At 41.6% G+C, this 17,804-nt stretch overlaps 1 protein-coding gene across 1 annotated transcript in view; it reads right to left on the bottom strand.

Annotated features, from left to right (window-relative positions):
• LOC132829025 (coiled-coil domain-containing protein 17-like) overlaps positions 1-17,804 on the bottom strand; it is a 57,797-nt gene that overhangs the window by 14,886 nt on the left and 25,107 nt on the right. Inside the window, exons 6-9 of the mRNA XM_060846297.1 lie at positions 14,256-14,395; positions 8,732-8,899; positions 7,503-7,687; positions 2,516-2,601 (exon numbers count right to left, since the gene is read on the bottom strand). Coding sequence (XP_060702280.1) covers positions 2,516-2,601; positions 7,503-7,687; positions 8,732-8,899; positions 14,256-14,395 — 579 coding nt within the window. The remainder of the gene's footprint in view (positions 1-2,515; positions 2,602-7,502; positions 7,688-8,731; positions 8,900-14,255; positions 14,396-17,804) is intronic.

The raw sequence follows: 17,804 nt of genomic DNA, 5'->3' as shown, positions 1-17,804 counted from the left end.
ATGGCTCACATTGACAGGTACGGATCCAGTGTGGACCAGCAGCGCAAGGACTTACAGAAGCTGTTGTGCTCAGTAGAGGCGACAAGCGGGAGGTGTCAGGTGGGAAGTGACGATTCAGGAGAGACAGTAAGTGAAAGCAGGTTGTGTAAGAGTTAGTAACAGGCACTAAGAGTTATGCAGAGGACTTGTGCATCAGGTAATTTGAAGGCAGCCAATAGATTTGTAATATTAAAAATACAGCTCAAGGTTATAGTTGATCCTTATCAATGTATTATCATGTGAAAATGATTTCCAAGTAGTACGCTACTTTTTAAGACCGTTATCAGAAGTACAAAAGAGAGGGATGGTTATACCTCACTAATTCTGAAGCACCTTGGGACATCCTGAGATAGTGAAAGGCAGAGTTTAAATTTAAGCTTTTTCCTTACATAGATTCTCTGGAAATGCTCATATCTTCAAAACACTGCAGTAGATTTGTACTAATTAACGTGCTGGTTGACAAAAATTAAAAGTGCGAGATATTCTCAGCAGTTCAGGCAGCATCTGTGGAGTGGATCAATGTTAACTTTTCAGGTTAATTATCTTTCATCAGAAGAAAGAAAAAAATGTGAGCTTTTATGCCAGTGGAAGAGGTAATGGGTCACCAGAACAGAGGGAGGATCTGCAATAGGGTGGAGGGCATGGGAGGTTAAACAGGATGAAGATTTCAGGAAGGCAAACAGTCTGTTCATTAGTATGGCAAAGACACAGAAGATGAGTCAGCGAGGGGTGAATGGCTGTGGAGCTTTCTGACTGTGACATGAAGGAAGAAAGAATGAAACAAGTTTTTTTTAAATTTCACTGTTGCTGTAAATCCAAGCTTGGCGTTGATGCTGTTCATGAAACAAAAAACACCTCACATGTGTATGGGAAAGAATTAGAAAGAACATTATTCAAGGAGTCAGACAGCCATTTCCATAACCGTCATCACAATTCCGGTGTGGTATGTTGCCTCTTTGGGGATTACAGTGAGGGTACAAGAGGAAGGAAGTTATCTAGAAGTTGTATATACATTATAAAGAGAAAGGGCAGGCACTGGGGCCCTACAGTCTGATCTTCAAGAACTAGGGAGGAAGTAGGACTTCACATTTAGTAATCTGATGTCACAAGCTACTAAGAGATGAAATGGGAAGGTAGGAAGGGGCAAAATGAGGAGCAAGGCATGTTACAGGAAGGAGGACTGCAGATCTTTGGGAGAATGGGACCAGTTCTGGTGAAGGAAGCAAGTATTCAAAAATGGACAGTTTTCACATCAACAGGATCGAATCCAACAGACTTGCAGGGAATTCATTAATGGAATTGGGAACTTCTCAACTAAATTAACAGAGCGGTGAGCACCAACATGTCAAAATAAAAAAACTGGAATAAGCTGCTTAAAGGAATAAGAATGTCAGATAGTTTGAGAGAAAGAAGGAGAACCATATGATATAGGACTGGCTGCTTGTAAGAACTACAGATTGGTGCAATTGGGGGACTTTAATTACCCTAATATTGAGGGGATGATGTAGGGTAAGGAGGGGCAGAAATATCTGAAGGGTGTTTTCTTGATCAATATTTCTCTGCCCAACTAGAGAGGAGGCATTGCTGGATTTCATACTAGGGAATTAAATCAGGCTAAGAGTTTTCAGGGATAACTTGGGTAAGACTGATCATTGGATCTTGGCTTTGATTAGTATTGGAGAAGATTAAGGAACAATCAAAAGTAGATTTAACACTCTAAACCAGAATAGGGATAATTTCAATATGATAAGATTCGATCTAGGCAGGGTAAAATTGAATCAAGTTTGACAGGAAAAACAGTAACAGAACCATGGTTGATCTTTATGTAAGAGTTGGATCAGCTATAGCTGTGTACATTCTAATGAGGCTGAGAGGGAAAAAAAAACCTCATCCAAACTGAAAAAGAAGAGAAATAGAATGTGATGACAAAATGTTGTATGATGCACGTTATATCTTCTTGCGAGTAACAGGCTATAGTTAATATGTTGTGAGGGGAAATTAAGAGAAAAATGCAACTGACAAAGCAAAATCAAAATGCAAGTTAATATCAATGTAAACTGTATGTGGATAGCAAGAGGTGAGTTGGGGCCCAATAGTGAGAAATGATAGAGACAACAGAAACAAAAACAGAAGTTGCTGGAAAAGCTCAGCAGGTCTGAGGAAGGGTCACTGGATCTGAAACGTTACCACTGACTTTTCTTTACAAATGCTGCCAGACCTGTAGAGGTTGTCCAGCAACTTCTGTTTTTGTTTCTGATTCACAGCACCTGCAGCGTTTCCTTTTCATAGAACGTACATAATTCAAGACTTTGTTTTTTATGAAAATACCTAATAGAATATTCTACCAAAAAAACCAGAATTCCCACCTACAATCAATTTGTTTGTTAAACATATTAAAAGGAAGAATTTGCAGTCAATCAATTTTGTTTGATTATATTGTTTTGTGACACTTTAAGATCCCACTGAATGGACTCACACTGGATCATATGGTGCAGGTCCCAAGCCCTCACTGGAATCTAGAAAATGTTTAGAAAGAGTTGGAGTTTGAGGTCTGGCATCCTCCTAAAATCAACGAAATACAAAACAGAGGGTTTAACTGTTTGACTTACCAAACACATGCTATACATTCAGAACACATGCAACTTCAGTGTAATATATTGTAATATCGAATTCTGTAGCGTATTGTTGTGGATGATTTGTCTTTATCTTTGTGGAAAAGCCATGCATCCATTTGGACATGTGAAATATTTAGCACTTAGTAAATCAGATTTTCTATTTGCAAATACTCTTCACTGTTCCTTACAAAAATCCTTTTACTCTTGGTTAGTTCAGGCTCCGAATGGTCAAGGACTTAAATCAAATTGCTGAAATTCATTTGGAACTCGGATGGCAAATTTACTTCATTGCTTAAATGATTTTTGATGCCCAACATATAAATATCCACTCCAGCAGTGATGCTGTCTGAGATTGGGATGCCCCGTGCCAGTGTCTACACTGTTGCTGTTTACAATTGTTTTGTCCAGAAATTGGTGAACTCACCACAAAACTTGGGCTCAGTTAAACCAGCTACCTAATATATTGTCAACTCTGGCTTATACACTAAGATTCATTGGATCAGCTGAAAACAGCATGATAAAGTAACAATGACATTGATCACTCTTCCATGATGTCACCATCTACCCACTTTTATCCCAAATGAGCATAAAGTATGATGTTAGATGTTGACTTGCTCCATAGCACAATACCATGGTTAAATATGGACTTGGTCCAACTTCACTTGCAGAAGATTAGTCAGACCTTTTTTTTGCCATTATTAGTATTCAAATTAAAGCTCTCAAATCTTATTTTACTGTCCTTCCCCCTTATTTTATATACTAACTCATTCCTTCTAAATAATGTTTATGCTTGCTTCGCCATGGATGCTAACTGATTCAATGTTCTCATATCCTTGTGAATAAAATATTCTGTGGATTCTTCCATCAATTGTCCTGAGTTTAAAGGTTGTACTTTACCTCTCATGAAAGAAAAGATTGAGGGATGAGCCAATAGAGATCTTCATTATGAAAGATTTGGATAGCGTGGACTCATTGAGAACACATCCACTTGAAGGAAGAGTGTAACTCGAGGCCTTCACAATAGGATTGTCATCAAGAAATCTAATATGGCAATCAGTAAAAAAATTCTCGCTCACTGGTTTAAAGGAGGCTGAACAAACATTCAAGGAAGAAGAGAATAGTCAGTTACCATTGCAGATTTTGATGGGAAATAAAGGAAGAAAACTCAAGTTGAGCGTAAACATCTGTAAAGACAACTTGAATACTCCGTTTCTTGCCATTTTAATACTGTATATCTTATTTAATGTCCACTCAATGATGAAATAGTGAAACAAAGTCACTATTAACACTCTTTTAAGCCAAATATTTCTATTAGGTGTTTTCTAAATCTTCCTGACCTTTCAGCGAAAACGTTCTTGCATATAGTCCAGAACTTAGTTCAATATTCCAAGTGTGCTTCTACCGATTATTTCTTTTGAAAAGGCTTCATTATAAAAGTTGCATTGCTCCTGGAATTTTATTGATCTGCAGGATTGATATGCCATTTTATTTCTATTTTCTTTCATTTTAGTGAGCTGCAGATACTTGAAAATATAATCTCAGCTGACATTTGGTGTAGTATTGCACGGAGTTGCCATCTTTCAGGAGAGATGTTAAACCGAGGTCCCTTTTGTTGTCTCAAGTGGTTGTAAAAGTCCCCACTGATCTATTTTGAAGGGAAGAGGAGTACTTGCCTATACTTATCCAATATTACTAAAAGAGAGTTTAACATCTGTTTAACACTTGTGGGCCCTTGCTGCAACCAAATTAGCTACAGTTTGTCATATATTATAACAAAGGCTCTACTAAAAGTGTATTTTATTGCCTGTAGAATGCTTCCGGATATCCCAAGATTGTGAACGGTACTGTACAAACACAAATATTTTCTTTCATTCCAAAACTGTTTCTGCTCTACCACAATTGCAACCTTGGAGCAGTAGCCCTGCTATACCAGTGCAAGTTTTTCCAATTGATCATCCTTCAGAATGAGATTAGTAAGTAGCCAGCTTTGTGTTGTGGGCCTGTACTCAACAGGAGCTGAGCTGAGAAGCATTCATTCTCATGGGATTCCAGAGTAATAGGCGCAGTTTTGGGCCCCATATCTCAGGAACGATGCCCCTGCAGCATGTTCAGAGGAGGTTCTCAAGAATGGTCCCAGGAATGAAAAGCTTAACATATGAGGAATGTTTGAGGACTTTGGGTCTATACTCGAAGTTTAAAAGGATGAGGGGGATTGAACTGAAACATACAGACTACTGAATGGCCTGGACATAGTAAATGTCGGGAAGATGTTTTCATTAGTAGGACAGACTAGGATTCGAGGGCACAGCCTTAGAGTAAAGGGAAGACCCTTTTAGAACGGACATAGGGAGAAATTTCTTCAGCCAGGCAAATCTATGGAATTCCCTGCCACAGAAGGCTGTGGAGGCCAGATCTTACATTGAGTATGTTTAAGATCGAGATAGATAGGTTCCTGATAGTCAAGGGGACTAAGGGTTACTGAGAGAAAGTGGAAGAATAAGGTTGAGAAACTAATCAGCCATGATGGAATGGCAGAGATGACTTGGTGGGCCGAATGGCCTAATTTCTGCTCCTTTGTCTTATGGCCTTATGGAGAAGGAACAGAATTCCATTCTGTTAGTCTCACGTTAGAAGTGGAAATAGAATGTTAAGCCTTATGTTCGACTCCACGATCAATTTTCAACCATTAAAAGCCCAACCTCATCTCCTCCTCTTTCCATCAATTTCACCAATAAATGACCCATTTTGATGTAAAGTTAAACATCAGCAACAGGCAAATCGCCATTCTTCATGTTTGAATAATGAAGGCATTTGATAAGGTCCCCCATGGTAGGCTCCTTCTGCAGGTCAGGAGGAATGGGATACAGGGAAATTTAGCTGTCGGGATACAGGGAAATGTAGCTGTCTGGATACAGAATTGGCTGGTCGACAGAAAACAGCGAATGGTAGTGGAAGGAAAGTATTCTGCCTGGAGGTCAGTGGTGTTCCACAGGGCTCTGTTCTTGGGCCTCTACTCTTTGTAATTTTTATTAATGACTTGGATGAGGAGATTGAAGGATGGGTTAGCAAGTTTGCAGACGACACAAAGTTTGGAGGTGTTGTTGACAGTATAGAGGGCTGTTGTAGGCTGCAGCATGACATTGACAGGATGCAGAGTTAGGCTGAGAAGTGGCAGATGGAGTTCAACCTGGATAAATGCAAAATGATGCATTTTGGAAGGTCAAACTTGAAAGTTGAGTACAGGATTAAGGATAGGACTCTTCGCAGTGTGGAGAAATAGAGGGATCTTGGTGTGCAGACATATAGATCCCTTAAAATTGCCACCCAAGTGAACAGGGTTGTTAAGAAAGCATATGGTGTTTTGGCTTTCATTAACAGGAGGATTGAGTTTAAGAGCCATGAGATCTTGTTGCAGCTCTATAAAACTTTGGTTAGACCGCACTTGGAATACTGTGTCCAGTTCTGGTCACCCTATTATAGGAAAGATGTGGATGCTTTGGAGAGGGTTCAGAGGAGATTTACCAGGATGTTGCCTGAAATGGAGACTTATCTTACAAAGAGAGGTTGACTTAGCTCTGACTTTTTTCATTGGAAAAAATGGAGAGAGAGGACCTAATTGAGGTGTACAAGATAATGAGAGGCATAGATAGAGTTGATAGCCAGAGACTTTTTCCCAGGGCAGAAATTGTTAACATGAGGGGTCATAGTTTTAAGCTGTTTGGCTGAAAATATAGAGGGGATGTCAGAGGCGGGTTCTTAACACAGAGTGTTGTGAGAGCATGGAATGCGTTGCCAGCAGCAGTTGTGGAAGCGAGGTCACTGGAGATAATTAAGAGACTGCTGGACATGTATATGGTCACAGAAATTTGAGGGTTCGTACATTAGGTTTACCTTACATGAGGATCAATGGTCAACACAGCATTGTGGGTTGAAGGGCCTGTTCTGTGCTGTATTGTTCTATGTTCTATTTGCTATGAAAGTTGGCAGGTTAACCTGCCCATGGAGACATCATATCCCAATCTTTACTCTCCCTCCCTATCCATTTACTATCCTTTTTTTTTGAAAAATCTGAAATTCTACACATTATAAATCAAAATACAATTAAAACACAAATCTGTAAAGTATATATGAAAACTGAATAGGAATATATAGATATACAACATATGAACACGTCATTCAGCCAAGTCAGCCTGTGTCTGCATTTCCTCTGCAGGTACGAACAGTTCGAATGACTCATGTCCACTCTGTTCCTATCTAGACAGTTGATTTGATAATAAAAGACATCACTTTTGCCTCAACGGCTAATCCTGGAAATGAATTCCACAGCTTCACATCTTTTTGTTACTTCACCTTGCACCTATGTCTCCTTGGTATAAATCCAAATTCTTCCTAATTAGGGCAGCTCAGTGGCTCAGTGGTTAGCACTGTTGCCTCACAGCACCAGGGACTTGGATTTGAATCCAGCCTCAGGTTACTGCCTGTGTGGACTCTGCATGTTCTCCCCATGTCTGCATGGGTTTCCTTTGGGTGCTCCAGTTTCCTCCCACAGTCCAATAATGTGCAGGTTAGGTGGATTGGCCATGCTGAACTGCCCATAGTGTCGAGGGATGTGCAGGCTAGGTGGGTTAGCCATAGGCAATTCAGGATCACAGGGATGGGGTTGGTCTGGGTGGCATACCCTTCGAAGGGTTGGTGTGGACTCAATGAGCGGAATGGCTTGCTTCCACACTGCAGGGATTCTATGATTCTAGTGGAAACTATCTTCGTCAATCCATATGTCTCTCATGTTCTGAACTATTCAAGTGAGTAAATCCTTTTGATGCCCAGATATGCAACAGTTTCTCTTACCATTGGCAGAAATGAAGAAGTTCGCTCAGTAGCATTGGGAAGGTCCCTGGTCTTTGAGTTCCTCTTGTGACGCTGAAGGCGCTGGATCTCCACTTCTTGTTTCAAGAGATCAATCTCTGTCTTCAGAGTCCTCATTTTCTGGTAACTATCTTTCCTGATCAGTTGATCACTTTCATCTCCATATACTGAAAATGAAATCTTAATCATTAATTAGGATGTCTTTTCCCTGTCTTGAAACAAATAGTGTTAGTGTTTGGGAACAGAAGCCTTTTATCATAAATATCAGTGTGGAACATTTGACAATCAATGTAAAGTTCCTTCTTCTCTGCCTCAATAATATGTCTCAACCTCAATGTTCACTAACCTGCACATCTTGCAACAATGTGGAACTTAACTTGCTGCATCAGATAATCTAGAATCTTCTTAAATACCTAGCCATAACAGCAAGTCCATTCATTATTCAACTGTAGCTCAGCAACTGGCACTCTCACCTGAGTCAGACGACTGTGTGTGGAAGTCCCATTAGAGGACTTGAACAGAAGAGTAAAGGCTAACACTTTCATGAGGCACTGAGAGAGTGCCACACTGTGGAAAGTTCAGTTGAGGTGTTAAATGGAAGCACCACAGGCTCTCTCAGGGGTACAAGTGAATGTCACAGCACTGTACAAGAACTGTGGCATTCTCACTGGGGTCCCACCACCAACATCACAATAAAAATTGACAATGTGGTATCACAGTTTATTGGTTTTGGCTGCATGTTGGCATCATGCTTTCTATATAATGACAATGACTACATTTCAAAAGTACTTCATTAGCTACAAAGCACTTTGGTACATCCCAACATTGTGAAATGTGGAATACAAATGCAAGTTCTCTGTTTAAAAATACAAAGTAGAATGCTATTTGTTCATTTTTAAATTAAAAATCCAATCAAATAAAATCAAGAGCATACCCTCACAACATTATGGGACACCTAATAACAGTAAAGGATTTTAAAGAACAGTCATATTGAACTCAAAATATTAATGCCATTTCTCTCTCCACAGATTTGCTGAGTTTCTCCAGCATTTTGTTGTTATTGATAACACACCTGTATACAGATATCAATGCTAAAGACAAGTTAGATTTGTTATCTGTCTTGCTCAGTTGCAAATACAGAACTGTATTGTACATGGTTGTTAGAATCCAGTAAGGGGAATGAAGGCTGATGAATACTTTGAGAAGCTTACGTGATAACGTTAGCCTTTGGCCAATGGAAGTCTTCAGTGCTTTTTGGCTTCTGCGATTCCTTTGTTGCTTGAGTTGCAGTTTGAGAATTTCCTCTTCGAGTTGCTGATTTTCTACCTCCAGAGAGATCAGCTCTGAATCCAAATTGCGTTTGGATGTTTCATGTTCCCCTGTTAATCAAGATAGAATCTATTCAAATACATATTTCAATAAATGTTATTTAAATATACAAGCTGGGCTTCTCCCACCTAGGGTAAAGGTGGAAGATTGTTGGCATACAACTTAGAAACCCTGGGAATGTGGAAGTCCTATCAAATATAAAGTCAGGACCTCAACATAGTTTGTTGTACAGTCAGAAAGGGTAGTCAAAGAAGGGCAGCACGGTGGCACAGTAGGGCGGCACGGTGGCACAGTTAGGGCGGCACGGTGGCACAGTGGTTAGCACTGCTGCCTCACAGCGCCAGGGACCTGGGTTCAATTCCCGCCTCAGGCGACTGACTGTTTGGAGTTTGCACATTCTCTCCGTGTCTGCGTGGGTTTCCTCCGGGTGCTCCGGTTTCCTCCCACAGTCCAAAGATGTGCGGGTCAGGTGAATTGGCCATGCTAAATTGCCCGTAGTGTTAGGTAAGGGGTATATGTAGGGGTATGGGTGGGTTGCGCTTCGGCGGGTCGGTGTGGACTTGTTGGGCCGAAGGGCCTGTTTCCACACTGTAAGTAATCTAATTAAAAAATGTAATCCAAAATGATTATGAATACATGACAATGTGAATTTTAGGAGTAGGTGCTGCCACTCAGGCCCCTCAAGCCTGCTCCACCATTCTCTCAATTCAGGGTGGCATGGTGCCTCGGTGGTTAGCACTACTGCCTCACAGCAGCAGGGACCTGGGTTTGATTCCACCCTTGGGTGATTGTCCATGTGTAGTTTGCACATTCTCCCCATGTCTGCTCGGGTTTCCTCCCACAGCCCAAAAATGTGTAGGTTGAGTGAATTGGCCATGCTAAATTTCCCACAGTGTGTAGGTTAGGTGCATTAGGCAGAAGTGGGTACTGCAGATGCTGGAAATCAAAGTCTTGATTAGAGTGGTGCTGGCAAAGCACAGCGGGTCAGGCAGCATCCAAGGAGCAGGAAAATCAATGTCTCAGAAGAGCTTTTGCCCGAAATGTCGATTTTCCTGCTCTTCGAATGTTGCCTGACCTGCTGTGATTTTCCAGCACCACTCTAATCTAGGTTAGGTGCATTAGTCAGGGGAAATATACAGTAATAGGATAGGGGAGCAAGCTTGGGTGGGTTTCTCTTTGGAGGGTCAGTGTTGACTTATTGGGCCGGATGGCATGTTTCTGCACTGTAGCGATTCTATGACTCTACGACTAATCTGATTTCTCCAGATTCCCACCTATCCCTAATGATCTTTCACCCTATTGCTTACTAGGAATCTACCTACCTCTGTCTTCAACATATTGGAAGACTCTGTTTCCACTAGACTTTGATGAAAGAATCAAAAATTCATGACTGTCTGTAAGAAAACTATTGTCCTATCTTTGTCTTATTTTTATGAAGTAACTCCCAGTTTTAGATACTGCAACAAATGAAAACATCTTCTGCACATCCACCCTATCAAATATTTCAATTAAGCTGCATCATACTCTTCTAAACGTCAGCAGTTACAAGCCTAGCTGGTTCAACCTTACCTCATTAGACAAGCCACCCATTCCTGGTATTGGTCTAGCACACTTCTCCAAATTGTCTTCACCCAAAGGTGTGGTCTCACCAATGTCCTATTTAACTGAAGCATAACCCTCTTTATAACCTCCCTCCCCCAATACTTTTATATACAATTCCCCTTGCAATAAATGATACCATTCTATTAGCTTTCTGAATTGCAGTCCCTGCATATTAACCTCCTGCAATTCACACTCACGGACACAGATCTCAATGTATCTCAGTGCTCTAGAATCTCTCACTATTTATTCTCCTTTTATTCTTTTTGCCAGCATGGTCTGTTTTAGATTTTCCCACATTATACTCCAGTTGCCAGACTTTTGACAACTAACCTAACCTGTGTTTCTTTGTAGCATCCTTATGCCTTTTTCACAATGTAACTTTCCAATATAGTTTTGGGTCATCAGTAAATTTGTCAATCATATCTTTTTTGTGCCTTTATTTAAGTCTTCTCTATACATTATAAAAGGTTGAGGCACAAGCACTGAATCCTGTACCAAACCATTTTTTTACAACTGTTGTCAACCAGAAAATAGTAAATGTATGTCTATTCTGTTTCTTGTCAGCTAACCAAATTTTTAATCCATGCCAATATGATACTCCCCATACTATGAGGCTTAATTTTCTGCAATTTTCTTTGATGTTACACCTTATCAAATGACATCTGGAAATCTAACTACAGTACATTTACCAATGCATAGAAAGTGAGGACAGCAGATGCTGGAGATCAGAATCAAAGAGTGTGGTGCTGGAAAAGCACAGGAGGTCAGGCAGCATCTGATTAGATTAGATTACTTACAGTGTGGAAACAGGCCCTTCGGCCCAACAAGTTCACACCGACACGCCGAAGCGCAACCCACCCATACCCCTACATTTACCCCCCTACCTAACACTACGGGCAATTTAGCATGGCCAATTCACCTGACCCGCACATCTTTGGGTTGTGGGAGGAAACCGGAGCACCCGGAGGAAACCCGTGCAGACACGGGGAGAACGTGCAAACTCCACACAGTCGCCTGAGGTGGGAATTGAACCCAGGTCTCTGGCGCTGTGAGGCAGCAGTGCTAACCACTGTGCCACTGTGCCGCCCAAGTACAGGAGAATCGACATTTCAGGCATAAGCCTGAGTGAAGGGCTTATGCCTGAAACGTCGATTCTTCTGCTCCTTTGCAATGTTGCATGTACATTCTGAAATGAAAACTGATGCAACATCACTGTTCAAATCATCCACCAAACACTTATTTTCCATTATTAATTCTCCAGATTTACTTTCCACATAATCTAGACTCTCAAAGCTGTTTTTAACATCTACAGAAAGCCCTTACAATATATTTACATCATTTATCACTAGCTTTCTTCCATACTGTAGTATTTCTTTTTTAATATTTTTGTCATTCTTTGATGTTTTTAGTCTTCTGATCTCACCAATTTTAGTATGTTTATATGCTCTCACTTTACTTTTGATGCTAACATAGCTTTTTTTAGTTAACCACAAATAGTAAATCCATCCTTTGGAATTTTGTTTTTTATTGGAATGTATTCTGTTCTAAAATATAACCTTAAACATCTGCTCTTGCGTCTCTATTGAACTATCCCTTTATCTTGTTTGCCGGTTCGCTTTTGCTTGCTCTAGTAATTGTTTACTTCTATTTGTATCGTCGATTCATCTGCTTTCTTTTCAAATGCTACATGTATTTAGATACTGGGTCTTTCGTTTGGTCATTCCACACATTCATAAAAATGAGCTTGGGTTTGCCTGGGACATAGGGAACACAGTGACAAATGAGAGAGACTGATCACAGGGTGAAGAGGGCTGATTGGTGGATTGCAAGGCGGGCAGCCTGGGACTGTGGGCTGGTGGTGGAAGGTAATCAAATCACAGCTCTGAAGAAAGGCAAAGGTTTTGCTCTGGAGTTGATGGTGGGGATCATAAACGAGGTTCTGTAAATCACCTACATCTACAGGCAACTGCCCCCTTCTTCATTATCCATGAAGCCCTGGGAGACATAGCCACTGTTGCATTTAAACTCAGCACCCAAATGTACTGCACAGTCCGAGTGATTGGCTTGCTTAGGGTTAACCGTATTTATGGGAGGGTGGAATGTGTTGGTGAATTTAAGGTCAGGGTGGAATGTGTTGGTGAATAGTCTGGTGTCACGCATACTTTCCCAGCTATTTCATGCTGTGAAAGACAAAAAACTGCAGATGCTGGAATCTAAAGTAGACAAGCAGGAAGCTGGAAGAAGGCTTATACCCGAGACAGTGACATCGCCACCTCCTGATGCTGTGTTCTTCCAGCCTCCTGCTTGTCTAGTTTTGTGCTGTGAAGCAGCTTCTATATTGCAGAATCCAACAGTGACCTTGCATTAAAGGATCATTTGTAGCTGAATAATGTACCTTCCTCTGTTTTCTGATGCAGATGTCTGATGCCTAAGTTAAAATTATTTTTCTTTCATATTCAACTCACTTCTGTCTGTGCGTGAGGAGAACAAATTGAGAATGGGCAATAAGCAAAAGAAAGGGCCGAATGATGATCTAAAAATAATAGTCTGTTGTTTGGACCTTGGTGTTGATTGGGCATGGTTATACATTGACTGTGGTAGAGAGGAACTTCAATTATCTGAACGAGATGGGCGGGCACTATTTCTTTCGAATAATTGATTATTTGGTTAATTGATTAAATGCCTTTCCTCTGTGATGTCCACACCCCGTTCAGGAGACTAGGCAACAGCACACCACGTGTGAGCCCCCGCCCCCTGCTCACCCCCGATCCAGAAAACGATTCCCCCCCAATCCGTCCCCCCACAACTATGCCCCCCCCCACCCTCGCCCAACCCCTAACCTCCCCCAACCCCCTATCCAACACAGCCCTACCCACCTGCTGATGAAGGGCTTATGCTTGAAACGTCGAATTCTCTATTCCGGAGATGCTGCCTGGCCTGCTGTGCTTTGACCAGCAACACATTTGCACCTACCCACCTGCCCCCTTGCCCGCCTCCCTCAACCCCATTCAACACATCCCCCCTGTCCACATCCACCCCTAAACCTGGCCTACACCACCCCCCTGCCCCCACCCACCTCCGTCCAACACCGCGCCCCCCCCGCCTGCCCCTCAACCCTCTCCAACACCACCCCTGCCCGCCCCAACACCTATCCACCCAGCCCGCCCCACAACCCCATCCGACACTGCCCCCTACCCACACCCCACTACCCCGTCTGTCTGCCCCAACCCCACTTCCCCGCCCACCCCCACTCCAACTCCAACCCTGTTTTACACACACACACACACACACACACACACACACACACACACACACACTTTTGACAGGTTCTACCTTTGCCCTATACAGGATGATGTTGGAGAGATTATCTGGGGAAGGGGGGTTTAGGGTACACCCCTGTGTAGAATTCCAGGGAAAATGTGTGTGTGTGTGTGTGTGTGTGTGTGTGTGTGTGTGTGTCAGTGGGGGGGTGGGGGGGGGGGGGAAAGAGAGAGCGCGGGAGGTCAGTCATTTGGAGACGGTTCCTGGGCTCCCATCAGTCCAGGACTGTTCTCTGCAGCACTTCAGGAAGGGGAGTTCACTTTGAATCACTGTAAACAACAGACGCATTCAGCGTCTGAAACACAACTTTGACGTAATGTTTCTGTTGGAACCTTGAAATCTCCTTTGGAGAATCCGATATTCGGATAATTGATATTCGGATAATCGAAGTTCCTCTGTATATCTTAGCACAACAAACTGGCTACATTCCTCACAAATTTGAATGCCTTTCCTATCACTGAACAAACTTCTACACAACCATACTGTAGCTCCTCTCCTTCCGTTGAGTTTTTGGTTGCTTCACCCTCTGTTCCAGTTGCATCGCTTCAGCCAAGAGGTCGTGCAGCTGGATGAGGATCAATTGATCATTGCCGCCATTCTGCAGGTAGGAAAGTCGCAAGGCACTGCAGAAGAAATTCAGTTACAATGAATCGTTCAAATAAATCACACAGGGAGTACAATCAATCAATCAAATCTGCTGAAAAATAGTCTGAACAACTTTTGCCTGCTATTCCCAACACCACACACTTGCCAACTCTGGATAAGCAGAGCAGGAAAATCAGGGAGACAATGGTAACATTGCTGAATTGGAAACCTAGGGGGTTCTGCCAACCAGATTTCAAATCTTGCAGCAACTTGTGGAATCTAATTTCAATTAAGATATCTGGAATTCAAAGCTAAGATTTGGATCATTGTTAAAAGCCCATACGTTACACTAATGCCTTTAGGGAAGAAAGTCTGCCTTCCCTGTTCTGGTCCACAAGTGACTCCAGAGACACAGCAGCATAGATAACTCCTAAATGGCTGAGCAAGATATTCCGATGTATCAAGTCCTGACTAAAGCTGGATGGTCAACTCAACATTGACCTCAGCATCGAAACCAGTAATGGACACTTTGTACAGTTTGCTGCATCAACTGGGCAATCAGGTGGGTGATGCCTCCTGCCAACTCTTTTATTCCCCCATCAGTAGCTCCTTGCAGGGAATACAGCAGCTTCGAGTGGAAGCTGATGGCTTGTGTCTCTCAGAACTTGTATCACTGGAACAATATCCTCCACAGTGGAACAGCCCTCAGCATTTATTCAGCATGGAACACCTCAACTTTAACCAAACCTAATGAGTACCCAATCCAGCCTTATTTTTACTGGAGAATTTCCAAAATCTTGGGATAGTTCTTCAGTATGCATTTAATTTTAAATGACTACCAAAATTTTGGATTCCTGATGAAGGGCTTTTGCCCGAAACGTCGATTTTCCTGCTCCTCGGATGCTGCCTGAACTGCTGTGCTTTTCCAGCTCCACTCTGATCTAAACTACCAAACTTTTGTGCCAGACAACCTGTTTAGACTTATAGACTCAGCTGCTAAATCAGAATTAACAGAGGCTCAGCCAATTACAATCAGATTTTGCATATTTGTCGATTTCACCTCCAAACCCTGAAACCTCCTTTGTGATTTAATTAAATTCGAGCTGATCTCCAGTTAATTCGCCAATCCAACTCCAAATCCATGATGCTTTTGCCAAGCAAAACGTTGTCTTATTCTGGAGAGCTCCATTTGTACCAACATGCACAAATATTTAAGGGAGAAAATTTCAGATTTCACCCACTATTTGCTTTGAAGAACTGCTTCCTCATTCCTTCCTAAATGATCTAACTCTAAGAGCTGGGGAGTTATTCCTGGTATTTGGGATATTATTTATCTCTCAGTCAGCATCATTAAATAAAATGAGATTTTCTGGGCATTATTATATTGTTGTTTGTAGAACTTTGCTGAGCTCATAGTTGCAGTGTTCTTTGATTAGAAAAGTGACTGCACTTCAAAAATATTTCATTGGTTATAAAGTGTTTTAAGACATCCAATGATCATAAGAAGTGATAAATAAATGCAAGTCTATTTTTGCTCCTAATCTAAGCCCCTCGGAGAAAAAGGACATATTTGTCTTTTCATCTTCTACTAGCTTTAAATGGTTTATGTACTTGGAGTTCCAAATAACTTTGCTCTTGTTTCTACTTTCTTCATCATTTAGAAAGTGATCCAGTTTAATATTTTAGGTCTGAACTAGATAACGTTAAATTCCATCTGCCCCAAATTATCGACTGACTTAATGTTAAAAAAAAGGCAAAATATCAGAGGCTTATGGGACTGTCCATCAAGAACAACAGCATGAGAGATCAGAGGTGCGACATTGAAAAGTTGCTGCTGTGGATTACTGCTCCACCATTAGTTTTGTGAAAACTCCATCCTTACAGTCCGGATTTTCATTCAAATAATGCTGCGCTGCATGAAGATCTTGTGCCCATGCAGTAGATACAAAGGTAAACTAATGTGGGTAAAATTATCATTTCAAGGCTAATCCTTATTTAAATGATGTGGTACATGTTAATAGCCTCACAGTGTCAGGGACCCGGGTTTGATTCCACTGTCTGTGTGGAGTTTACACTTTCTCCCTGTGTCTGTTTGGGTTTCCTCCCACAGTCCAAAGATATGCAGGTTAGGTGAATTGGCCATGCTAAGTGGCCTGCAGTGTTCAGGGATGTGTAGGTTAGGTGCATTAGTCAGGGGTAAATATAAGGTAGGGGGAATGGGTCTGAGTTGGTTACTCTTTGGAGGGTCAGTGTGGACACGTTGGGCTGAAGGGCCTGTTTCCACACTGCAGTGTTCAATGATTAATTCTATCTAATTCAGAATCAGATTTTTTAAGAAGGTACAGAGTTACTTGCCTTGTTTAGTCAGACTGCAAACTTTTGCCTGACACTTCCAGCTATTTGTCGAGCAAAATATCGTTGCCATTAAACAGATAAGGGCAAATTTAAGTAATAGTTGTTGTTCTATCACAGTAACATTCAGGCCAATTAATCTCTTTGCATCATGGGACAACTGAAAAGAACAGACACCTTTGAGCTCACTGCTGTAAAATTTGCAGGCATTCGCAAGCTTCTGTGTTTCTTCATGGAAAGAGAGTCCAATTTCCCTGCATGTACAGGGAACAGTTTACTCACATCACAGGGTGTGAAATCCTTGCCTTCCCAATTCTGCATATTTCCCAGTACCTCCCTTTACAGGTATCTCACTACACCAGGTACCCCTGCAGTTTGAATTTCTATTTTCTGTTTTGATTTCTTTTTCAGTTATCATTGCTGCTCAAAAGTAGAGCCCAACTAACTCAGAACCTTTTTATCGCCACATTGGTTGCCAGTGCCAAGATATTGTACACATTCCAACTCAAAACAATTAATAACAGAAAGATAATGGGCAAAATCTTATTGGAGCCTGTATGATGTGGGCTATGGTGAGAAATGTGCTAGAATCCCATGAGAAATCTAGCGAGATCTTGACAATGAGTGTAATGTGCTACATTTTTTATGATGTTTTGGGTAACTAAGCAGATTCACATTAGGTAGTGCCAGGTTTCTGATTATAGGGGATTATTGCAAGTTAACCACATTATTAATTGCATGTTTTAGCTCATTCATATGCAGCTTCCTATCCTACCATCTGCCATAAGGAAACTATATTCTCAACATGGAAGTCAGAACAGGAACCTGGTGCCTTCAGCTGGCTTCAAAAAGCCTCCATGTTGCTCAGCATGCAACAGCGTCTCAGGGCATGATCCATAAGCATCAGCTATATGCATTCACTGACCTTAGCATCTGGTAATCACTTACATCTCAGAATCCTTAAGACACCTCTCTATTCCACTTGCAAGACGCTTAGGAAGTACAGACCCAAATTTCAGGACACACCAGCAACAAGCATTGCAAAGACGATGTGTGCAGATGTAAGCACCTAGCTGATAGATTGGACCATGTTCT

This window comes from Hemiscyllium ocellatum, chromosome 2 (assembly GCF_020745735.1).
Source record: "Hemiscyllium ocellatum isolate sHemOce1 chromosome 2, sHemOce1.pat.X.cur, whole genome shotgun sequence".
Taxonomy (NCBI): Eukaryota; Metazoa; Chordata; class Chondrichthyes; order Orectolobiformes; family Hemiscylliidae; genus Hemiscyllium; species Hemiscyllium ocellatum.
The sequence above is the reverse complement of the archived record's forward strand: the minus strand, read 5'-3'. Positions and strand labels throughout refer to the sequence as shown.